A 25,811-nucleotide genomic window follows, 5' to 3' on the forward strand; every position below is an offset into this window, starting at 1 on the left:
TAAAAAGAGATTCCTAATGTCTGTCTCTCACAACTGCACGTCATTTAAAGAAAAACCGACATAGAAATATTTGGGGCTCATATTTTAATTGCTTATATCTTGTCTATGGCAAAACATTGCATAGGACTTACTTTAGTATTGATCAAGACTTTATTCACACAGTGAGCGTTTTTCCTTGAAAAATTTAAAAAACTGCATGCAGGATCTGTTCTATATCTGTCACCCTTTTTGCCATCCGTGTATAATCTACTTCTTGTGTGCAAAATAAAGGTTGCCCTTGTCAGTGAAACACACACAGTGCATGGATAGTGTGTGCTGTTCGCTTTGTTTTGTTTTTTTCACTGATCCACTCGTTTCAATAGACAAGTTCTGTCTACAAATATATGAAAAATACTCCAAAAGAACATCCTTATTCCATTATTAGTGAAGTACATAGATAATGCCTCATGAAATCTTATAGTATGGAGACGATTCTCAATTAAATGAGAGAAAAGAGAACATAGAATCCAAATCCATTTCAACCATATATATATTTATTTATCAAAAAGTAGACACATCAGAGATACAGGATAGTGAAAAGAACCAATAAAATGGGTAATCACATAAGGCCCGATACTAGAAAAAACAAGTGGATGACCTGTGATGGGTATGGTTGCCCAAACAAATCCCGCAGGGAAAATATAATTCTATGTATGAAATACAGTGTTAACCCCGGTTGGTGACTAAATACACATGCCAGTAGCTGGTGAATAAATGCACTAGATGTAAATCACCAGTGTTGCAAAAAGAGAAATTTTTATTGTATAGCTCCCGTATATAATAATCCAATATATGTGTAATCAGACGGGAAAGAAAAGGCAATTAGAAGTGCAGCACTGGTAGTAAAATGGCATTGAAGGTAGTCATTACACCAACCAGGTGATATATGGTGAGGTATATTGTTCAGAGGTCGCTTGTGGGAGGCTTCCCCTGTGCAATATAATATATTGCATTAAACCCAGAAAAAAGATAACAGTACCAATTGCTGGTAGACTGGGTATAAATCAGCCAGTGCTGAGATCGGTTGTGTCGCCCCCATATATTGAAAAATAAAGTGATGGTTAACACAATTGTCTATCACTGTTGTATAAAAGTGAGGAAAAAGAGGGCAAACACCGCTCGCTGCATTGGCCGTGATATATCCTTAAGCTGAGTCTTGTTCAGAACTCAGCAGTACACCATATCAGCACATAGTAAAACATGTCACAATAAACCCTGTGGGAAAAGTCAGAATGAGCTTAAATAAGCTGGATAAACATACCCATCATATCCTGGTGTGTAACAGGCACCGAATTGTGTACCCCTACGCGCGTTTTGCGGTATACAAGACCGCTTCCTCGGGGGGCTTGTATACCGCGAAACGCGCGTAGGGGTACACAATTCGGCGCCTTTTACACACCAGGATATGATGGGTATGTTTATCCAGCTTATTTAAGCTCATTCTGACTTTTCCCACAGGGTTCATTGTGACATGTTTTACTATATGCTGCTGATATGGTGTACTGCTGAGTTCTGAACAAGACTCAGCTTAAGGATATATCACGGCCAATGCAACAAGCGGTGTTTGCCCTTTTTTTCCTCACTTTTATACAACAGTGATAGACAATTGTGTTAACTATCACTTTATTTTTCAATATATGGGGGCGACACAACCGATCTCAGCACTGGCTGATTTATACCCAGTCTACCAGCAATTGGTACTGTTATCTTTTTTCTGGGTTTAATGCAATATATTATATTGCACAGGGGAAGCCTCCCACAAGCGACCTCTGAACAATATACCTCACCATATATCACCTGGTTGGTGTAATGACTACCTTCAATGCCATTTTACTACCAGTGCTGCACTTCTAATTGCCTTTTCTTTCCCGTGTGATTACACATATATTGGATTATTATATACGGGAGCTATACAATTAAAATTTCTCTTTTTGCAACACTGGTGATTTACATTAGTGCATTTATTCACCAGCTACTGGCATGTGTATTTAGTCACCAACCGGGGTTAACACTGTATTTCATACATAGAATTATATTTTCCCTGCGGGATTTGTTTGGGCAACCATACCCATCACAGGTCGTCCACTTGTTTTTTCTAGTATCGGGCCTTATGTGATTACCCATTTTATTGGTTCTTTTCACTATCCTGTATCTCTGATGTGTGTCTACTTTTTGATAAATAAATATATGGTTGAAATGGATTTGGATTCTATGTTCTCTTTTCTCTCAAGTTCTGTCTACAAAGTGGACCAGATCACCATGTATCTTTTAATGCTAACCACCAGTCAGAAAAAAGGAAACTGAAATGTGAACAGTCTTATAGAATATTATAACTCTGTGTGCTGTCAATGGGAAAAAAGATATGGCAAACACTGAGTTGCAAATGAAGCCTAGAAGCCAAAGACTGGGAACCAGCAGGCAGGGTGGATAAAAATCTTGATTTTTTTAAAAAAATCAAAAAAATCAGATTTTTTTGATTTAAATCAGATTTTTTTGATTTAAATCATTTGATTTAAATCAGATTTTTAAATCAAGTTGTACACAAGCAAAACTTTGTCTTTTTGCAAATCTAATTGTCTTACACAAATAAAAATATTAAAACAGTTGATTATGAAACCTAATAATTTTTATTTGCACTATTAAACACTCAGAATTGAACTACAGAGAGTAAGTACTTTTTAACAATAGCCTATCTCTAACGTTTGAAGTAAGCAAACATCTTCAGTGAATACATCAGTCCTTTAAGCCTACTGTTTATTTAGGACTTTTAATAGGAAAACCAGTTGTCCTGCTTTAGCAGTTCCTAAGCGGTTTCGGACTGTTGTGTGCACAAAACCAAATGAAGAAAACAATCTCTCTACTCCTGTGGATGAAGCCGATGCAGTCAGTAGCTGAGTAGCTAGATTTATTATCTTTGCTGGAAGAACAAGTGATTGCGACTTCCACCAGTCCAGTGGTTTTAGTTCATTAACGACGTTATCTGCAAACATGTATTTTTGAAATGGTGCAGATTCACACTTCAATTTCAGCACAGTTGCCACAATGTCATGGTTAGTATTGGCGAGCCACTCCATTGCAGAGTTGATTTCCGCCTCAGATAATTTTTTCCCTCTGTAGATGGGATGCAAGATATTGGCTAAATAGTGTTCTTCTTTTAATGCTTGGTCCTTGCGGTGCTGTATTGCAACCTTTACATTGTTTGAGAGGTTCAAGAGATCTAGAGAACCTTCTAAATCTTTCCAAACTTCTGTGGCATCAGCTATGGTTGCAGTATCTTTCTGCATTTTATCCAACGCAATCGATATTGGCTTTAACCTTTCCAAAAGGTCCTCGGCATTTCTCTTCACACCAAGATTTAATACTTTGCTTCGTATATTAGCATCAATTTTATCCCGATGTGTTTCGCAAATGGACAGTAATTTTGACCAGTTGTTAATAAACAGTTCCAAGCAGTCAGCCAAGGTATTCCATCTAACATCTTGTGGTAGAACCAACTTCAGTCCTCCCATTTCCTTGTAGGTTGCATGTGCAAAATGATTATTGCGGAAATATTTAACAATTTCTACAACATGTTCCTTGACACCCAAAATATGCAGGTCTTTTGCCAAAAGATGCAACAAATGGGCAGAACAACCGTATGTAATGACAAGCTAGAAGTGTGGAATTAAAGGGGCAGTATGAACAAAATGTGGAGGCTATTAATAGTTTATACAATTAAGACATGCTGCTTTTAAACACCTACCTATTGCCATATAGTAAAACAAAAAAGATTTTTACTTACTTTGGGGTCCCCCCCTCACCCTGGCGTTAGATCGTTGCCCCTAGTTTCGTCCGTGTAACTATGGGCGCACATGCACACTGCTCTCACTTCTCATTTTAATCGTGATTTATATTAAAAAAAAACCTTTTGATTTAAATCAGTGATTTAAATCATGATTAAAATCATGATTTAAATCGATCCGATTTAAATAGAAAAAAATCTTTTGATTTAAATCGTGATTTAAATCATGATTTAAATCGGCGTGATTTAAATCAATCCACCCTGCCAGCAGGCAATAAAAACCGCTCACCAATACATTTATACTTTTAAGTTCACCCACTTACGGTAACATCTATTCAAGGATCAGTAAAAAGGAATTAAATTTATGGACTTCTCGTGCGCTGCTTGACAAACTATCACATCCAAATTATGTTGAAGGATTAACCATTTATTACCTAACGCGTTTCGAAGTATATAGCACTTCTTCCTCAGGGGATGACATATACATATTCTCATCACGAGAAGTCCATAAATTTATTCCTTTTAACTGATGTTTTGGCGGCCACGGAGTGGACCCTTGGACGTGCAGCAGGCTGACCATTGAATTTACGTGCCTAAATCTCTCCTACAAAGGGTGAGTATATTTATCTTATCTTCCTTCAAAGTCTACCCAGATAAGACCCTATTGCGCTCTTTAGCTTATATTTATTGCATCTATTCAAGGATGACAGTTTTGACCTCTGGATGTGTCTTAGGCTGGTTTCACATTAGCGCTTTTTAAGCGCACGCACGGCCGGGGGTAGCTCCGCCCCCGAGCCGGCTCTCTGCCCGGCGTGCCCGCCCCTTGCTTGTAGCGCCGCCTCCTAGCGCACAGCGGCGCCTGCGATCGGCGCACCCTATCTTTAGCATAGGGTGCGCAGATCGTGCGCAGGCTGTGCGCTAGTTGCGCTTTGACCTGCGCTGCGCACTTTTGACGGTGCGCCGTGCGCGCCAAAATCAAACTTTTCGGATTTTGGCGCGCACGGCGCACCGTCAAAAGTGCGCAGCGCAGGTCAAAGCGCAACTAGCGCACGGCCTGCGCACGATCTGCGCACCCTATGCTAAAGATAGGGTGCGCCGATCGCAGGCGCCGCTGTGCGCTAGGAGGCGGCGCTACAAGCAAGGGGCGGGCACGCCGGGCAGAGAGCCGGCTCGGGGGCGGAGCTACCCCCGGCCGTGCGTGCGCTTAAAAAGCGCTAATGTGAAACCAGCCTTAGCATCGTATGTGGTGTGCAGACTTGTGCAGTACTTGTATGCCAGTGCCGCTATAATAGGCTTTTGTTTGACATTCCTGGCACCTCAGCTTAGGCTATGTGTGCACGTTGAGTATTTTCTTGCAGAAAATTCTGCAAAGTTTGTGCATCTCTTGGCAGGAAAAACGTGCATTATTGCTGCATTTTTTAATGCATTTTTGCATGTGTTTTTGTACAACAATGAAGGTTGTTTTTTTTTAACTGAATGAAAATATAAAAAAAGTCTTGTGATGTAATTTATTGGTTCAACCCCACCTTTTTCATGCTAAAGTAGTGGCATCAGGGTAATGGGATTAGGGCTTGGAGGAGTCAGCAGCTGTCATTGACACCTAGCCATAGGCTTCATAATGAAAAGGTGTCAGCCCAAAACTCTCATTACTAAGCCGATAAGTAAACACAAGCACACACACATTGTCACCAGCCTATGTAGGAGCTTTAACAGAATGAACATACATAGGCTGTATCCAAACATCAATTGTTCATTTTAAAGAAAACAAAAATTGTGTGGGCTTCCCTCGTAATTTTCATAACCAGCCGAGGGAAAGCAGTGGGCTGATATTAATAGCCTAGGAAGAGGCCAAGGATATTGGCCCCATCCAAGACTAAAAGTATCAGCTCTCAGCCGCCCCAGAAAAGGGTCATCTATAACAGTGGTCCCCAACCTTTTTTGCACCGGGGACCGGTTTCAAGCAAGACCATTCTTCCATGGCCCGGCAGGGCGGGGATGGAGGTGTGGCAGGGGCGGGGCTTTGGTCATAAGGGGGCGGGGCTATGGACACGGTTGTAGTGTAGCAGTGCATACTTATAATTAAATAACATTTATAATGTGACTCAACTCACCATAGGTTTTGAATAAGTGCTCCATCACCCCCTTCTCCCCATCATTGCCTTCACCCCATCACTCCCTTCTCCCCATCATTGCCTTCACCCCATCACTGCTGTCTCCCCATCATTGTCTTCACCCCATCACTCCCCTCTCCCCATCATTGCCTTCACCCCATCACTCCCCTCTCTCCATCATTGCCTTCACCCCATCACTCCCTTCTCCCCATCATTGCCTTCACCCCATCACTCCCTTCTCCCCATCATTGCCTTCACCCCATCACTGCCATCTCCCCATCACTCCCTTCTCCCCATCATTGCCTTCACCCCATCACTCCCTTCTCCCCATCATTGCCTTCACCCCATCACTCCCCTCTCTCCATCATTGCCTTCACCCCATCACTGCCATCTCTCCATCATTGCCTTCACCCCATCACTCCCCTCTCCCCATCATTGCCTTCACCCCATCACTCCCCTCTCTCCATCATTGCCTTCACCCCATCACTGCCATCTCTCCATCATTGCCTTCACCCCATCACTCCCCTCTCCCCATCATTGCCTTCACCCCATCACTCCCTTCTCCCCATCATTGCCTTCACCCCATCACTCCCTTCTCCCCATCATTGCCTTCACCCCATCACTCCCTTCTCCCCATCATTGCCTTCACCCCATCACTGCCATCTCTCCCCATCATTGCCTTCACCCCATCACTGCCATCTCTCCATCATTGCCTTCACCCCATCATTCCCCTCTCCCCATCATTGCCTTCACCCCATCACTCCCCTCATGGCCTTCTCCTCATGTCCCCATCTCCTCCAGGGCCAGGCTACACACACACACACACACACACACACACACACACAGACAGACATACATATACACACACAGACACCACCTCTCTCCTCTCACCTGCCCGCCGCCCGCGCTTCCTCGCTCTCACACAGCAGCGGCCGCACTCTCCTCTCTGTGTCAGTCAGAGACAGGAAGCGCAGGCGCCGGGCAGGAAGCTGGACGGGTCCTTGCAGCTCCGCTCCTGCTATTCCCTCTTGCAGGCAGCGGAGCTGCTTGATCGCTCCCTGCCCGCCGCTAAGAGCTGCTGCGCGCCGCCCCCGCCCCTCCCCCGCTACGCCACTGACCGCCCCTGGCTCCCCTTGTGTCCGCGGACCGGCAAGGGCACTGCTGCGGCCCGGTGCTGGGCCGCGGACCGGCGGTTGGGGACCCCTGATCTATAAGATGCGCCAAATCTCCCACTTGCCCTATAGCGGTGGCAATTGGGGTTCATACTTGAGGGCTTGATGCTGATAGGGAGAGGGTTAAATTAACCCTTCACGGTTGATCCAGTGATTTCCAAATTAATCCACAGGGCGTTGCTAGCAACTGGGAATGATCACTCGGAGACGGGGGTCTTTGTATGGGAGGATCGAGACAGATCACTAGTCCCCTTTATTTTAGTCACTTCTTTTATTATATTTTGCTTAATTATGCAAAGTTCTCAACTACCAATAGCATCATTTCACTTTATAAGCCAATAATATTGCAAGAAAACCGGAAACTGCATATATGTCTGTATCCAAATAGCATAGAAAGTAGTATAGTATAATGGCATATTCTTCAGAATTCTACACCCCCGGTTCCCTTATCTTGCACCTGATGGGAACAGTCTGGTTTCATGACAGCCTGAACTTTTTCATCCTAATTACAAAAATTTATCTTACAGCAACAAAAATGGAGAAATGAAACCTTCAGAAAATGGAGAAAATGAAACTTCAGCTCTGATTTTGGTTTTAACCCTTCACAATCCCCCCTAGATAATTTTTTTTAACACATAGGCAGCATCAGAGGTGCTATCCCAAGCTAACAGCTTGAGGGGTACTGGTCTTCACATGACTGATGCCGTGTTACCAGTCATGGCTGTCGCGGCTCCCCCGTCCCCCATGTATACTGCAATTCACGAATAACAATTTTTGATGACGGTGGTGGAGATCTTTTGTAGGTAGCCATGTGCTTGGCTTCAACATCTTCATCAAGTAGCCTTTTGAGATTGGTGCAGAGAAGAGCAGGGGCAACGACACCTTTGGTATCATCATTAGCTGTCTTAGTGCAGAATTTCCTAATACATACAGAAATACACCAAAGAACAAGTTTTAGTACACACATATGTACACATATAAGTACACATATGCAACAAGGATACAGGCAGCAATATGCAACAAGCTCTGTAAGATCCCAGCTATCCAGCCCCCAATTCCCTTAAATCAATTGGCTGGATTAAAAACGGAGAAAGTGTCTGACCACCAACTGTCCTTATTACGATCATTGTCTTTATCGTATTGATCTCTGAGTCTTTGAATATCTTCTAACTTTAACTTTTAACTTCTACCAATAATAATATGGAAAATGCGAAAAAACAGAACATTTTGTCCCCTTTATTTGCTATTGGCTTGTTGGGTGATGAGGTGGACTTGATAGGGACCGTCATACAAGGGTTCTAGTCCGTGCTTCCTGACATGCCTTTTCACGACTACCAAATCACCAGGCTTCGGATTATAACAGGTGTCGGTTTCTGCTGAATCTGGAAGAGAAAAAGAAACTAGAGCATGGGTGTTAGCAAGATTTTTACTAAGCTGAATAACACATTGAACAGCACGGTCAGTTTCTTCTGATAACTCATCAAAAAAAGAAAAGGAAGCCATACCTAAAATGTAATAATGTTTATTGAGACATGATTTAAAAATAAATATAAGAATCAATACAATAATAAAAAGTGAGGACACTACAAAAAAAGGTTCATATTCACATCAGGGGTACCATGCAGAAAAAGTGCAAGAAGTGCATGTACAAAACAATGCCAAGGGGGAAGTTCAGTGCAAATAATGCAAATAAGAGCCAGTGCTTTGCTGAATCATTATGAAAAGCACAATTGTGCAAATACAAATGGTAAAAATTAAAGTGCAATACAGTTAGCATGTATGGATGATAAAAAACCCCTTAGGCATTGCGCAAAGATATAATGCGGTAAACTAATCACTGAGTATATAATAAGTATGAATGGGAGGCTGCATAGCCAATGTGCACTTAGTGTGAAGTAAGGCAGCAGCTAACCCTATAAGTATAAATACAAGTGGAGAGAAAGTGAAAGCATGTTACCTCAGGATGCGGAAGGAGGGACTTTAATTTTTACCATTTGTATTTGCACAATTGTGCTTTTCATAATGATTCAGCAAAGCACTGGCTCTTATTTGCATTATTTGCACTGAACTTCCCCCTTGGCATTGTTTTGTACATGCACTTCTTGCACTTTTTCTGCATGGTACCCCTGATGTGAATATGAACCTTTTTTTGTAGTGTCCTCACTTTTTATTATTGTATTGATTCTTATCTTTATTTTTAAATCATGTCTCAATAAAGATTATTACATTTTAGGTATGGCTTCCTTTTCTTTTTTTGATGTCTCTATATTGAATCTATTTTCTAGGCTATCTGCTTTTTTGAATATTCTTCTGATAACTGCTGAGGCTGGAAATTTGCAATTGGGGGCCTAGTACCAAACAATATCTCGTATGGGGACAAGCCATGTTTTGCAATAGGGGTAGTACGAATGTGGTATAGTACAATGGGTAAGAGCTCTGGCCATGGAGCCGTAGTCTCCTGCATCATTTTGGTCAATTGTCCCTTCAGTGTGCCGTTCAGCTTCTCAACTTTCCCACTGGATTGTGGGTGGTACGGAGTATGGAGGGCTACAGTGGATCCAAGCATTGTCAGAACTTTTTGGTACACATGAGAAGAAAAGGCCGGACCTTGATCACTTTCAACAACTTCTGGAACCCCATATCTGCATATAACTTCCATCACCAGTTTCTTCGCTGTGGTCTTTGCAGTCATGTTGGTAACAGGGAATGCTTCCGGCCAACTGGAGAACCGGGGCCCAGTAGAATTTTTGCACCAGGGCGAGGGCCTTATTCTTTCCTCGATATGTAGGTCTCTGCATCGTCATTAAGCGGGGTCCGACAAAACTTCAGTCTGTTGTAGATCATCAGGTTCTTGTAGGGTCAATGCTTCTTGTAACTGTTTACGCTGAGAGCGTGTGGTCACCATAGTTGGTATGGTTGGTTCAACGGGTAAGAGAGCGGCGGCTTTTGATTGCATATCCGCAAATGCGTTGCCTACAGTCTGTGGACTGATCCTAGGACCGTGTGCCTTAACTTTGATAATAGCCACCTGAATAGGTAATTTGATCGAGTCCATGAGGGTTTTAACAGCTTTAGCATTTTTCACTGGAGTTCCGACAGTAGTAGTAAACCCTCGATTGGCCCATAGAGCCCCAAAATCGTGAGCAATACCAAATGCATACCGTGAGTCCGTGTATATATTAGCCCGTCTGTTCTTGGCCAAAGTACATGCAGTAGACAGAGCCTGGAGTTCTGCTTCTTGTGCTGACTGTGAGGGCGGGAGTGCAGCTGCGTGCACTGCAGTGTCCTCTGTGGTAACAGCATATCCCGTGTGGAATCTACCAAACTCGTCAGCATATCTTGAACCATCTGTGTATAACACCAGATCAGGATTTGGGAGTGAATTCTCACTGACATTTGGTGGAGTAGCTGTTTCTTCAGTCAGAAGTTGGGAACAATCGTATTGGAGGTAATCCTCATCACTGCCATCTTTCCTTATAATTCATTATACCGTCTTTCAAGGCATTGTAAAGGGGTTGCATTATGCGGGATGCATCCGGTATCCACTGACAAAAATAAGTGCATAGTCCAAGAAAACGCTGGAGTTCAATTTCATCTTTTGGGAAAGGAAGGGAGCTGACAGCTATTTTTCTGCGAAGTGTCTGGCACCCTGAAGGAGACAGTGGCCCAAGAATATCACTTGACCAAGGCAGAACTGAAGTCTCGAGGCCGAAACCTGACAGTTCAGTGCTGCCAGATGCTTGAGGAGGCTAACAGTGGCAGCAATGGCAAAAGACACCTGCTCATTTTGTTTTTTGTTTTTTTTTTGCAAGCTAGTTGGGACTGTTTTGGGCCCCTTGTGGCATCTGTGGGAAAGGCATGCAAAATACAGATTTCCTCACTGTCTTCATCTACATAGGGATTATATAACGTAAGAACCATCTGACCATCATCTTGGAATTGTATTCTGGAATGGAACTGTGATAATAAATCTGCCCCTAGTAAATTTACTGGACATGTGGGAGAGATTACAAACTGAGTAGTAACCTCGGGGAAGGGTCCCACAGGGATGGGGTTTGTAAAAGTATGTTAATTGGGAGTATTTAGATTACGATTAGAAGAGGGAATTGAGGGTAGCATCTGTCAGCGGGAGTGTGACAGTCTCTCTAAAAGTGACCGAGTCGGCCACAGCGCCAACATTGCAGACGAGAATTGGCACGGCGGATCTGGGGGTTAAGGTTCCTAGTCATAGGATTAGGAGAGTAGGGAGCTGAAGTCTGAGGGGGGGCCAGAGTTTGCTGTGTGCTCGCAGCCGCGCTGGGCGCGATGGGGGCTGCTGTTAGAGCAGGGGCTGTCACAGCTGCCGCTGTTGATTATTTTTCTGTTTCCTTTCTGCTGCAGGGTGGGTTAAATTCTTCTGAAAACTTTTTATTACTTTCAATGCATAATCCGGAGTGGAATTCTCATTGTCAGGTCTAACTGACATGCCTCTTGCAATTCGGGTTTAAGGCCGGACATCAAAGCTGCAACAAAAAGATGTGTATCTGCTTTATTATATAGTGAGAATCCCAGATCTCTAAATTCTACCATGACGCCCATAGAACTTCTCGGCAGTCTCCCCCTTGTCCTGTGTGACATCTGTGAGAGAGGTAGCTTGGTCCGCTAATCTATCCTGTGCCCAAACCTTTAAAGCATTGCCGAAATCAACACCACTCTCATAGGTTTCCCCATCCAGATTAATATATATTATGCCACCCTCAATAATTGGAAAATACCCCTCCCCAACTTTTACTCGAAGTATGTGCAATATATCTCTTTGGGGAGTGGAATAAATCTCTCGATTTGCTGCCATTTGCCTGTATAAAGTCATGGGGGGGGAAGTCTCTGGATTGGGTAATTGATTGCAAAGGGTGTCTATTTGGGATGGGGTGAAGGGAGTATACTCATAACCACTAGCAATATTAGACATAGCGGGGACTGAGGCTGGCGGCGGATGATAATAGGTACCGTCAGAGTTTAACAAAGGAAAGGTGGGGGCGGGGGCTGCTTCTCCCAGTCTCCTTGTACAATTGACATCTAGCAGGGAGACCTCTTCTTTCAAATCATTCTTAATTATTTGTCTGCCTGACACATCTGTCTCGATATCAGTTTCTTCTTTAATCATTTCCTCAATTCTCACACCACAGTCACTTTCTTGAACCACAAAACATCCACTCCTTGCCAAGACAATTTTTCCTTCTTCAACATAGCAGTAACAGAAACAATCAGAATTCACTTTCTCTTTTCTTCCTAACACCTTCGTCACACAATTCATATGCCAAGCCAAAAATTCTTCTTTTCCTTCCACGGATTCTCATTTAGAGCTAAATATCCTTACTTCAGTTGTGCACAGTACTGGCGGCCGTTTCAGTCTCTGTTCCACTGGGTCAATAATCCCCCTCTGGGATACCCAAAATTCAACGCGGTACTCAGTGAAAGGAGGAGGGCGTCTCAGACTATCCCTCCGGACAACTCTGGTTATATATATCTATATATACCTGAGTTACGTATCCTACCCAATCTTCGATCACTTCACCACGCCCGACACTAACAGTGATCAGGATTTCAGGATATTTTGACTATAAAGAGAGCCACAATCACTGGTCAATCCGAGGTGTCCGTCCCTTATGAGGTACGGTTCGAGCACTGGGCCCCCAACGGGACTGCACCTCTATATGATTCCACCCATCAATCACCCCACCATCAAGGACAAACCTCAGATCCTATTTGCAGCAACAAGCACAGGAAAACCACACCAACGGTCAGTCTTAACAGTATAACTGCCAACTTACCGTGGTTGTTGTGGGGGATGATCAGTCCCAATTTTCCAGCACCTGTGTCCGCTCCGAGGGTCCTTTGTCTTGTTGTCCTCCGGGGGCAGAGGCGTCCCTATTCGGGGGCCCCACGTTGGGCGCCAGCTGATAGGGAGAGGGTTAAATTAACCCTTCACGGTTGATCCAGTGATTTCCAAATTAATCCACAGGGCGTTGCTAGCAACTGGGAATGACCACACGGAGCCGGGTGTCTCTGTACGTGAGGATTGAGACAGATCACTAGTCCCCTTTATTTTAGTCACTTCTTTTATAATATTTTGCTTAATTGTGCAAAGTTCTCAACTACCAATAGCATCATTTCACTTTATAAGCCAATAATATTGCAAGAAAACCGGAAACTGCATATATGTCTGTATCCAAATAGCATAGAAAGTAGTATAGTATAATGGCATATTCTTCAGAATTCTACACCCCCGGTTCCCTTGTCTTGCACCTGATGGGAACAGTCTGGTTTCATGACAGCCTGAACTTTTTCATCCTAATTACAAAAATTTATCTTACAGCAACAAAAATGGAGAAACGAAACCTTCAGAGAATGGAGAAAATGAAACTTCAGCTCTGATTTTAGTTTTAACCCTTCACAATGTCACCTTTGTATTGTCAGGTGACATCAAGTCCACAGGTTAGTAATGGATAGGCGTCTATAAGACACCTATCCGTTACTAGTGATATTGTATAAAAAAAAACAAAAACACACTCATGATAAAGTCCTTTATTTGAAAATGACAACTCCTTTAACCCATTCCTTACCGATGACTGAATAGTACATCATTGGTAAGGATCCCCTGCTTTGAGGTGGGCTCCGGCGGTGAGCCCACCTCAAAGCCGCAACATGTCAGCTGTTATGAACAGCTGACCGCAATTGGAGTGAGCGGAATCGCCATCTGCCCGCGCCTATTAACTAGTTAAATCCCACTGTCAAAGCTGACAGCGGGCATTTAGCTAGCGTTTCTGGCTGCCGGGCCGGAAGTGAGTTCATCGCCAACCCCCACCACGTGATCGGGGTGTCAGCGAAGCGTTACCCTGACAACCAGAGGTCTCATAGAGACCTCTATGGTTGTTGCAGGCACATTGCTTTTAGCGCCGCCCGGTGGCCGGCGCTAAAAGCAATGCAGTAAATCTACTACATATGGGCGTTCTGCTCATCACGATCGAGTTGTGCATGCTTCTAGCCTCCTATGAAGGCTATTGATGCATGCCAAAAGTAAAAAAAAAAAAAAAGTTTAAAAATAAAAAAAACCTAAAAGTTCAAATCACTGCCCTTTCGCTCCAATCATTATAAAACAATAAAAAAAATCACACATGCACATATTAGATATCGCTGCGTTCAGAATCGCCCGATCAATAAAAAAAAAGGATTAACTAAAGGATCGCTAAACGGCGTAGCAAGAATTAAATTAAAACCATCAGAATTACGTTTTTTTGTCGCTGCGACATTGCATTAAAATGCAATAACGGGCGATCAAAAGAACGTATTTGCACAAAAGTGTTATAATTAAAAATGTCAGCCCGGCACGCAAAATATAAGCCCTCACCCGACCCCAGATCATGAAAAATGGAGACGCTACGGGTCTCAAAAAATTGCGCAAATATTTATTTTTTTTTTTAAGCAAACTTTGGAATTTTTTTTCACCACTTAGCTAAAAGAGAACATAGACATGTTTGGTGTCTATGAACTCGTAATGACCTGGAGAATCATAATGGCAGGTTAGTTTTAGCATTTAGTGAACCTAGCAAAAAAGCCAAGCAAAAAATAAGTGTGAGATTGCACTTTTTTTGCACTTTCACCGCACTTGGAATTTTTTTCCCGTTTTCGAGTACAAGACATGGTAAAACCAATGGTGTCGTTCAAAAGTACAACTTGTCCCGCAAAAAGTAAGCCCTCACATGGCCATTTTGACGGAAAAATAAAAAAGTTATGGCTCTGAAAAGAAGGGGATCGAAAAATCGAAAACCGCTCCGGGAGTTAAGGGGTTAATGAATCATAATTAAACCATACTCACAGAATGCCTAATCCACTGAAGCCAACGTCTCCTGCAATAAAAATAAAATAATAAACCACATTGTTCCTCGCCTGTCCGCAGAGAAGATAATCCATAATATCCCAGGACGATCCTGATCACTTTTAGAGCAGCCACTGATGTGACTGCTCTGAAAGACAGACAGCGATACACTGTGGGAGCGATTACCTCCTGCCAGTGTATCACTGAGCTGCCATGAGAAGCTTTTCTCACGGTGCCGTTAGTGAGAGCACCAGAGCTGATCAGCTAATGAACTCTCCCATGGCAGCTCAGTGATGCACTGCGGGATTGATTGCCTTCTGTCAGTGCATCACCTGTGGCCGGGTAGAGTGGTCACATCTCTCGATGTGACTTTTCTACACGTGAGATCACCGTGGGACACTTAGGATTACGTGGACTACGGCAGACAGGTGAGTATTAGTGATGAGCGAGTATACTCGTTGCTCGGGTTTTCCCGAGCATGCTCGGGTGTCCTCTGAGTATTTTGGTGTGCTCGAAGATTTGTCGTCTAAGCTGCTTGATTTGCGACTTTTAGACAGGCTGAATACATGTGGGAATTCCTTAACAAACAGGCATTCCACACATGTATTCAAGCTGTCTAACAGTCGCAAATCATGCAGCTGAGACGACGAAAACTAAATCTCCGAGCACGCCAAATTACTCTGGGAAAACCCGAGCAACAAGTATACTCGCTCATCACTAGTGAGTATATGTTGGTTTATTTTACTTTTTTTTTTTCTTTCTAGGAGATGAGATCATCGGGATTTGGTGTTAGATGAGTATAATTCTTTTTTTTTTTTTTCAGTATGTATGCAATATATTTTATTTATTTTTTATTAAGCACAGGCGCTGGCTGATGAGACTACGACTCTCATCAGCAGCACTTGCTATCGCCTGTTATCAGTGACAGCAGACGTAGCCCGCTAGGAGCATTAGTCTCATCAGCCCACGCCTGCTAACCTGCGGTAAGCTTTTTACCTCAGGTAACGCTGATAGCATGACCCCGCAGCACTCTGGTCGTCAGTCTTACCAGAGGTAGCGTTACTGCGGGTCTGAGTCACAGCTGTGGAGTCACGCTGACATCTGACAGCATGACCCCGCAGCGCTCTTGACGGACGGTCTTACCGGCTGTAGCGCTACCGCCGATAAGAACCACCGTGCCGGTGTTTCCCATGCTGTCACACAGATGACAGCGTGGGAAACGCCATAATAAGCCGGTAAAAGCAAGCAAAAACTCAGTAAATCCGCAAACATTTTTATACCTGCGTTTTTGCTGTGGATTTGACTGACTTAATTTAAGTCAATGAGTGAAAAACGCTGCAGAAATGCACAAAGAATTGACATGCTGCAGAAAAAATGCACTGCAAATACTCAAAGGAAATCTACTGATCATGTGCACAACACTTCAGGATTGTCATTGAATTACCTTGCATAAGGATTCCATAGCGTTTTTGGCCCATTTCCCTGCTGTAAAAACGCAGCGAAAACGCAGTGTGCACACAGCCTTACAGTCAAGAAGAACCCAGTCAATTCAGTTAAAGGTTTATCGCCAAAAAAGAAAATAGGGAGTTACTTGCTAATCCCTGGGACCCCCTTGAATCCTGAGATCAGTGAAATGCAGCCCCATTCTAAATGGAGCAAAGGTGTGCATGCATGCCCTCTAATCCACATTGTCTTTGGGACTGCTGAGTTTTTTTTCTAGCAGTCCCATACACAATGAATTGAGTGGACTCCCTCTCCATTTAGGATAGGGCTGCAGAGCCCTGATCTCCAGTCGGACCGCCATCAATCACCAAGTTATCCCATGGATAGAGGATAACTCACCTTTTTGAGAATAACCCTTTAAAAAAAAAGTGACATGTATTTGATTTTGCCTGTTATGAGAGGGGATGTATAGTGACTCAGTGTCTTCACATGAAACCTACTCAACACAACTTGCATTATATTGTATAATATATTATCTTATTGTATTGGCTCCTTTTTTTTTCTTTACAGAGCAATGTTAAAAGTTTCTATCGTACCTTGATTAGTTTCTTGGCCCACACCAGTTTGACCGTTGTGGTATTTGCCCTATCAATACTGGCAAGTCTAACGTTAAATGAAGAAGTGGGAGAGAAGGTGAGATTGTGTGTTTTGTTTTTTCTGACCCTCTCTTGTGCTTTGCAACCACTGATTGGTCTCTTAGTATAGTTCTTCTTATTCTCTGTGTCTCTTTACTCATGTGCAGGGCCATTGCAGGAACTTGGGTATCCATGGTAACAACCACTAGCAACTAGCTAACTCACTATATGATTGGTCGTACCCATGGATACCTAAGCTACTGCAATGGACCTGCATATGAAGAGACACAGCGAATCAGAAGAAGTATACTACTTTTCTTATTGGAGGTGTTTACTAATATGATTATTACACCTACTAAATATTGGGATAGGATATTGGAGATGTGACTACCCCTTTAAAGTTACAAAATCATAAACATATGTCTGAAAGTGGATATGGCACAATACATTACTAACTAGAGCGCTTATACCTGATCAGACTGTTGTATTTTGAAAATCCTTACAAATATGGCTATATAAACCTGATATTTAAATGAGCATTTTATCTAGCTGAATTTAGTTTCCGCTCACCCCGCAGCTTCTAGCACCGCCCCAAATAGATCGGCATCACAGGACAGCACTTTTGTCACTCACTGCTTCTATCACCACTCCTTGCTGACAACTCGTCTGAAGGTGGGTACCAGAAGCTGTGGGCAGGACTGGTGTCACTCAAATCTTCTGTCTTCCACCCTCCCCGATGATATTGTCTTTTAGTGAACCTGCGGCACAGACAGAGTGCCAGTACTGCACTCACAATGCCCATAATCCAGGACATTTTCAGGGGGGCAGCAATTCAGCAATCTATTGAGTAAATGCAGCGCTATCCCTGTAATGTCCTGTTTCAGGAGGGGCAAAGGACGCTGCGGGGAATGTACAGGAAGAACAGTAAAAGAAAAAACACATTTAGAAATTAGATGACGAGAAGTGTAGGGTATTGTGTAGGAAAGGAAATCCCAAAAGTGGGTAGAGTGTAAGTATAGATAGTTAGAAGATGTATTATAGGTGCCGGATATCTCCTTTTCAAGTACCTAGAATATTATAAAAAGTGTTTGATTACTTGATTGCTTATTCTCATGCGCACAGATAATTCCCCCTACAGGGTAGCACATGGAAACTTTATTGCATACAAGCTGTTTCTTTTCATGTAGCAGCTTTACAGACTGTCGCTCGCTGTGGCTGACAGCAGAGAAGTGTGTTATTCCTTGGGGCGTTGCACTGTTGACCTTCTGTCAGTGCTGTGAAGTGTTGGCTGTAGACAGTTGTCCTAGCAAGGTCAAGTACCTCTCCATTTTCTGCTTCTTTGTCCCTTCTGTTAGAAGTGGCTCCAAGTCTCTCACCTTTCATCTGCTGCCTTTATATTCACAGTCTTTCTTGGAAAAATTCAGAGTACTTATTTCTAGATAAAGACCATGAGTGATCGGAGTACCACATAAGTCACAGTTGCTGAGCAAATCTCCACAATGATGATTTTCCTCTTAATTTCTGCATGATCGTTATTTAATAAAACCATTGCCACGCTCCACTTTCTTGTGTCACAATTGACTTGTAAAAAAATGAGTGTATACGAAGGCTGAAAGCACATAATCAGATAGTATGATGACACTTATTCCTCCTCTGTGTTGCCAATAAATATAGGCTGAGTATTAGGGCCTGCACGGCAGTAATATCTTTGTATAATGTGCACTATAGAAAATTAGCTATAAATTAGTGTCAGCTGGCTCAATAACACCTTCAGGATTCATGAGATACGCATGAACTTGCTGCGTTGCATAAAATAAGAGGGGGGGTGCAGCATAGTTATAGGGCATCTGTCAGTGCAAAATGCAGTTAAAACCAAACGTAGGCACTTTTATGCACCCTTGGGGTGGCTAAGCAGTTCAGTGCATCGTACCACCTACTTTACATTCCCTCTGTCTTTGCCTAAGTTCTGTAAAGTGAAAACTGTCAATCAAGGAAGAGGGGGACGAACATAGATGGGAAACAAGTATGTGGGGAAGGTGCACTGAACCATTTGGCCACACCAAGGGTGCACCAATTGCACTTGTGCTTGTTTTGTACCATCATTTTGGACTGACTGCCTCGGTTTAATCTTCACTTATTACCTTACCCTGCCTGATAGCTTTAACTTGCAGCAGCTGAATTCCACTGTCATCAATGAACTATTGTGGTATGGTGTTATAAAGGCAAGGGAAGACATGGAAACAACCTAAAAAAAAAAAAAGCCTGACCTTATTACTGCTGTTCTTAAACACCACAAAAAGGGGGGGATTGCTCAGTGGTCTTCACGGACTTCTGTGCTCATTCCAGACTAAGCTGCCAGCTTTCCGCTAACTTTTTCGTGTGTTTTTAAGCCTCTGTCTTTCTGCTGTACATATGTTGAGCCAACATATTGAATGTCATATTCAGGGGTGATGAGTCTGTATAAAATGGGCAGACTCCTAAAATCTAATATATAAAGCTCAAGTGGGTGTGTGTATGTATGTCCGGGATTGGCATCCGCACCGTCGCAGCTACAGCCACAAAATTTGGCACAGTCACACGTCTGGACCCCGAGAGCGTCATAGGCTATGTTGTGAGGCAAAATTTTAACCCCGCGCGTTCCAGTTCACCAAACAATTTTGCCCCTATCTACATAATGGGGAAAAAGTGAAAGGAAAAGTGTTGGAGGCAAATTGACAGCTGCCAGATGTGAACAAGGGGGACTTAAAGAATGAGAGCGATGGTGCCAAAGAGTATATACCGTACAGTTGCTAAGGCGGGGCCCTGACATGGGATACTCACCACACACACAAAATGCGCCACACACTGCCACGTGCTTCAACACATATACCACCCTCAGCACACATTTCACCACACATACACCAACCTCACCACATAAGTCGAAACACAAAAGTCGCCACTCAAATCTCGATACGCTGTCCCAGAGCTGTTTAAAAGGTGAAAAATGAGCTGTGATTGGTTGCTATCAGCAACAATTTTCTTTGTAGACAGTTGTGGTAACTGAGGCCTATTATTCTTATCCTTTCTATGGTGTTATCGTCTTTCTGTGAAGCTGGAAATAACACAATTTATTACCGTGCCAACGCAGACCACCCTCTGACACAGACTGCAGGGGGAGCCCGGTATCACACAGGATAAGATTAGATACACGGCTCAGCAGTCAGTAGCACAGGATAGGATTAGATGCACAGTTTTTATGTGCAATATAATCATTATAATTTGTTATAACTAACCACAGTTGATTACTATGCCCAGGCAACGCCATGCTCTTCAGCTAGTATATAATAAATTGGGTACAGTAGTACAATGCAGGATGTGCTGTAAATGTTTTCATAAGAATTTGGGAAATTTATGAAGATGTCTCTTGTGTTCCTGATGTAAGGATCTCTGCTTTAAGTTGAGATGAATCTGTGCTGCCCTTTATGTACATGCTCAGTAGTGACCAGTGCTGTGGAGTCGGAAGTGAGATGAATCTGTGCTGCACTTTATGTACATGCTCTGTAGTGAGGCAGTGCTGTGGAGTCGGAAGTGAGATGAATCTGTGCTGCACTTTATGTACATGCTCTGTAGTGAGGCAGTGCTGTGGGGTCAGAGGTGAGAGATGAATCTGTGAGATGAATCTGTGCTGCACTTTTTGTACATGCTCAATAGTGACCAGTGGAGTCAGAGGTGAGATGAATCTGTGCTGCACTTTATGTACATGCTCAGTAGTGACCGGTGCTGTGGAGTCGGAGGTGAGATGAATCTGTGCTGCACTTTATGTACATGCTCAGTAGTGAGGCAGTGCTGTGGGGTCAGAGGTGAGATGAATTTGTGAGATGAATCTGTGCTGCACTTTATGTACATGCTCAGTAGTCAGGCAGTGCTGTGGGGTCGGAGGTGAGATGAATCTGTGCTGCACTTTATGTACATGCTCAGTAGTGAGGCAGTGCTGTGGGGTCAGAGGTGAGATGAATCTGTGCTGCACTTTTTGTACATGCTCAATAGTGACCAGTGGAGTCAGAGGTGAGATGAATCTGTGCTGCACTTTATGTACATGCTCAGTAGTGACCAGTGCTGTGGAGTCGGAGGTGAGATGAATCTGTGCTGCACTTTATGTACATGCTCTGTAGTGAGGCAGTGCTGTGGGGTCAGAGGTGAGATGAATCTGTGAGATGAATCTGTGTTGCACTTTATGTACATGCTCAGTAGTGACCGGTGCTGTGGAGTCGGAGGTGAGATGAATCTGTGCTGCACTTTATGTACATGCTCAGTAGTGACCGGTGCTGTGAAGTCGGAGGTGAGATGAATCTGTGCTGCACTTTATGTACATGCTCAGTAGTGAGGCAGTGCTGTGGGGTCAGAGGTGAGATGAATCTGTGAGATGAATCTGTGTTGCACTTTATGTACATGCTCAGTAGTGACCAGTGCTGTGGAGTCAGAAGTGAGATGAATCTGTGCTGCACTTTATGTACATGCTCAGTAGTGACCAGTGTTGTGGAGTCGGAGGTGAGATGAATCTGTGCTGCACTTTATGTACATGCTCAGTAGTGACCAGTGTTGTGGAGTCGGAGGTGAGATGAATCTGTGCTGCACTTTATGTACATGCTCAGTAGTGACCAGTGCTGTGGGGTCAGAGGTGAGATGAATCTGTGCTGCACTTTATGTACATGCTCAGTAGTGACCAGTGCTGTGGAGTCGGAAGTGAGATGAATCTGTGCGGCACTTTATGTACATGCTCAGTAGTGACCAGTGTTGTGGAGTCGGAGGTGAGATGAATCTGTGCTGCACTTTATGTACATGCTCAGTAGTGACCAGTGTTGTGGAGTCGGAGGTGAGATGAATCTGTGCTGCACTTTATGTACATGCTCAGTAGTGACCAGTGCTGTGGGGTCAGAGGTGAGATGAATCTGTGCTGCACTTTATGTACATGCTCAGTAGTGACCAGTGTTGTGGAGTCGGAGGTGAGATGAATCTGTGCTGCACTTTATGTACATGCAGTGCTGTGGGGTCAGAGGTGAGATGAATCTGTGCTGCACTTTTATGTACATGCTCAGTAGTGAGGCAGGGCTGTGGAGTCGGAGGTGAGATGAATCTGTGCTGCACTTTATGTACATGCTCAGTAGTGACCAGTGCTGTGGAGTCAGAGGTGAGATGAATCTGTGCTGCACTTTATGTACATGCTCAGTAGTGAGGCAGTGCTGTGGAGTCGGAGGTGAGATGAATCTGTGCTGCACTTTATGTACATGCAGTGACCAGGGCTGTGGAGTCGGTAAGCCAAACCTGTGACTCCGACTCCTCAATTTCCCTTACACCGACTCCACGACTCCGACTCCCACATATATTGTTTATATTTAAGTGAAAAATTTATTGTAGTACAATAATAATAAATAATAATAATCTTTATTTATATAGCGCCAACATATTCCGCAGCGCTTTACAGTTTAACAGTTTCAAAACACAAGTCATAAGTAACAACGCTAACAATACAATAATTAAAGCAAAATAAGACGACCCTGCTCGTGAGAGCTTACAATCTACAATGAGGTGAGGGAGATACAGAGTACAGGTGTGTATTTACAATGGTGTATTTACAATGAAGGTCCAGCCATCTTGCGGGAGTGAAGGATGGATGGAGATAGTGAATGGGCTACACACGCACACTTACACAGAGAATGACTTTGATTAGTGAATGTGATAGGCCGCTCTGAACAGGTGTGTTTTGAGGGAGCGCCTAAAACTATGCAAATTGTGGATAGTGATGATTTCTTGGGGTAGAGCATTCCAGAGGATAGGAGCAGCACGGGAGAAGTCTTGGAGTCGGGAGTGGGAGGTACGGATTAGTGCAGAGGTTAGTCGAAAGTCGTTTGCAGAGCGCAGCGATCGGCTAGGCCGATAGACAGAAATGAGAGAAGAGATGTAAGGGGGTGCCGCACTGTGGAGAGCTTTGTGGGTGAGAACAAGTACTTTGAATTGGATCCTATAATGAATGGGCAGCCAATGTAAGGACTGGCGAAGAGCGGACGCGTCCGAGTACCGATTACCCAGATGGACGATCCTGGCCGCTGCATTAAGTATGGACGGGAGAGGGGATAGTCGAGTGACGGGGAGGGCAATTAATAGAGCGTTGCAGTAATCCAGGCGAGAGTGGATCAATGCAACAGTGAGGGTTTTTGTTGTTTCCATAGTGAGAAAAGGGTGGATTCTAGAGATGTTCTTTAGGTGTAAGCGGCAAGAGCGGGCAAGGGATTGTATATGGGATGTGAAGGAGAGATTGGTGTCAAACATAACACCCAGACAGCGCACCTGCTGCCGGGGTGTTATTGTGGTACCACCCACGGAGAGGGAAATGTCAGATTTAGGGAGGTTAGTAGACGGTGGGAGCAGAAGAAGTTCAGTTTTGGAGAGGTTGAGTTTCAGATAGAGAGCGGACATGATATTGGAGACTGCGGACAGACAGTCACTGGCGTTCTGTAGTACAGCGGGGGTAAGGTCGGGGGAAGACGTGTATAGTTGTGTGTCATCAGCATAAAGATGGTACTGAAAGCCAAATCTGCTGATGGTCTGTCCAATTGGGGCTGTGTAGAGAGAGAAAAGAAGGGGGCCAAGGACTGAGCCCTGAGGTACCCCGACAGCAAGAGGAAGAGGAGATGACGTGGAGCCAGAGAACAAAACACTGAAGGAGCGGTCAGAGAGATAGGAAGAGAACCAGGAGAGTGCAGTGTCCTTAATGCCTAGTGACTGGAGCCTAGAGAGTAGGAGATGGTGGTCAATGTACAATGTGAACAATGTACAATGTGAACATCAGACATTTAATCATTTCTATGATCCAATAATCAAGATATTTAGATAGAACATAATATCTATTTATTGGAATACATCTTTAGAACACAAAAAACTGTAATAAATTGTAAATATGTAATATACTGTATACATGTACATGTATACGGTACAGACCAAAGTTTGGACACACCTTCTCATTCAAAGAGTTTTCTTTATCTTCATGACTATGAAAATTGTAGATTCATTTTGAAGGCATCAAAACAATGAATTAACACATGTGGAATTATATATTCTATTATAAAGTGTGAAACAACTGAAAATATGTCTTATATTCTAGATTCTTCAAAGTAGCCACCTTTTGCTTTGATTACTGCTTTGCACACTCTTGGCATTCTCTTGATGAGCTTCAAGTGGTAGTCACCAGAAATGGTCTTCCAACAGTATTGAAGGAGTTCCCAGAGATGCTTAGCACTTGTTGGCCCTTTTGCCTTCACTCTGCGGTCCAGCTCACCCCAAACCATCTCGATTGGGTTCAGGTCTGGTGACTGTGGAGGCCAGGTCATCTGGCGTAGCACCCATCACTCTCCTTCTTGGTCAAATAGCCCATACACAGCCTGGAGGTGTGTTTGAGGACATTGTACTGTTGAAAAATAAATGATGGTCCAACTAAACACAAACTGGATGGAATAGCATGCCGCTGCAAGATGCTGTGGTAGCCATGCTGGTTCAGTATGCCTTCAATTTTGAATAAATCCCCAACAGTGTCACCAGCAAAGCACCATCACACCACCTCCTCCATGCTTCACGGTGGGAACCAGGCATGTAGAGTCCATCTGTTCACCTTTTCTGCGTCGCACAAAGACATGGTGGTTGGAACCAAAGATCTCAAATTTGGACTCATCAGACCAAAGCACAGATTTCCACTGGTCTAATGTCCATTCCTTGTGTTCTCTAGCCCAAACAAGTCTCTTCTGCTTGTGGCCTGTCCTTAGCAGTGGTTTCCTAGCCGCTATTTTACCATGAAGGCCTGCTGCACAAAGTCTCCTCTTAACAGTTGTTGTAGAGATGTGTCTGCTGCTATAACTCTGTGTGGCATTGACCTGGTCTCTATTCTGAGCTGCAGTTAACCTGCGATTTCTGAGGCTGGTGACTCGGATGAACTTATCCTCCGCAGCAGAGGTGACTCTTGGTCTTCCTTTCCTGGGGCGGTCCTCATGTGAGCCAGTTTCTTTGTAGCGCTTGATGGTTTTTGCCAATGCACTTGGGGACACTTTCAAAGTTTTCCCAATTTTTCGGACTGACTAACCTTCATTTCTTAAAGTAATGATGGCCACTCGTTTTTCTTTACTCAGCTGCTTTTTTCTTGCCATAATACAAATTCTAACAGTCTATTCAGTAGGACTATCACCTGTGTATCCACCAGACTTCTGCACAACACAACTGATGGTCCCAACCTCATTTATAAGGCAAGAAATCCCACTTATTAAACCTGACAGGGCACACCTGTGAAGTGAAAACCATTTTCGGTGATTACCTCTTGAACTAATCAAGAGAATGCCAAGAGTGTGCAAAGCAGAAATCAAAGCAAAAGGTGGCTACTTTGAAGAACCCAGAATATAAGACATACAGTATTCAGTTGTTTCACACTTTTTTGTTAATTATATAATTCCACATGTGTTAATTCATAGTTTTGATGCCTTCAGAGTGAATCTACAATTTTCATAGTCATGAAAATAAAGAAAACGCTTTGATTGAGAAGGTGTGTCCAAACTTTTGGTCTGTACTGCATGTATGTGTGTGTGTATATATATATGTGTGTATATATATATATATATATATATATATATATATATATATATATATATATATATATATATATATATATATATATATATATATATATACACACACACACACAATATGACTTATCTTGGCTAAGATAAAGCCTAGATCCTCAGGCTACATTCACACTAT

General features: G+C 43.4%; 1 protein-coding gene across 4 annotated transcripts in view; it reads left to right on the forward strand.

Annotated features, from left to right (window-relative positions):
- Positions 1-25,811, forward strand: part of CIP2A (cellular inhibitor of PP2A) — a 122,918-nt gene that overhangs the window by 27,840 nt on the left and 69,267 nt on the right. For 3 of the 4 annotated variants that reach the window (XM_073586245.1, XM_073586248.1, XM_073586246.1), the window contains one exon: positions 16,972-17,094. The exons of the other annotated variant lie outside the window; for it this stretch is intronic. In XM_073586245.1, the coding sequence (XP_073442346.1) occupies positions 16,972-17,094 (123 nt within the window). The remainder of the gene's footprint in view (positions 1-16,971; positions 17,095-25,811) is intronic. 4 annotated transcript variants of the gene reach the window in all.

Source organism: Dendrobates tinctorius, unplaced genomic scaffold (genome assembly GCF_039654945.1).
Source record: "Dendrobates tinctorius isolate UK_male_01 unplaced genomic scaffold, ASM3965494v1 ptg000091l, whole genome shotgun sequence".
In the NCBI taxonomy this organism is placed as follows: Eukaryota; Metazoa; Chordata; class Amphibia; order Anura; family Dendrobatidae; genus Dendrobates; species Dendrobates tinctorius.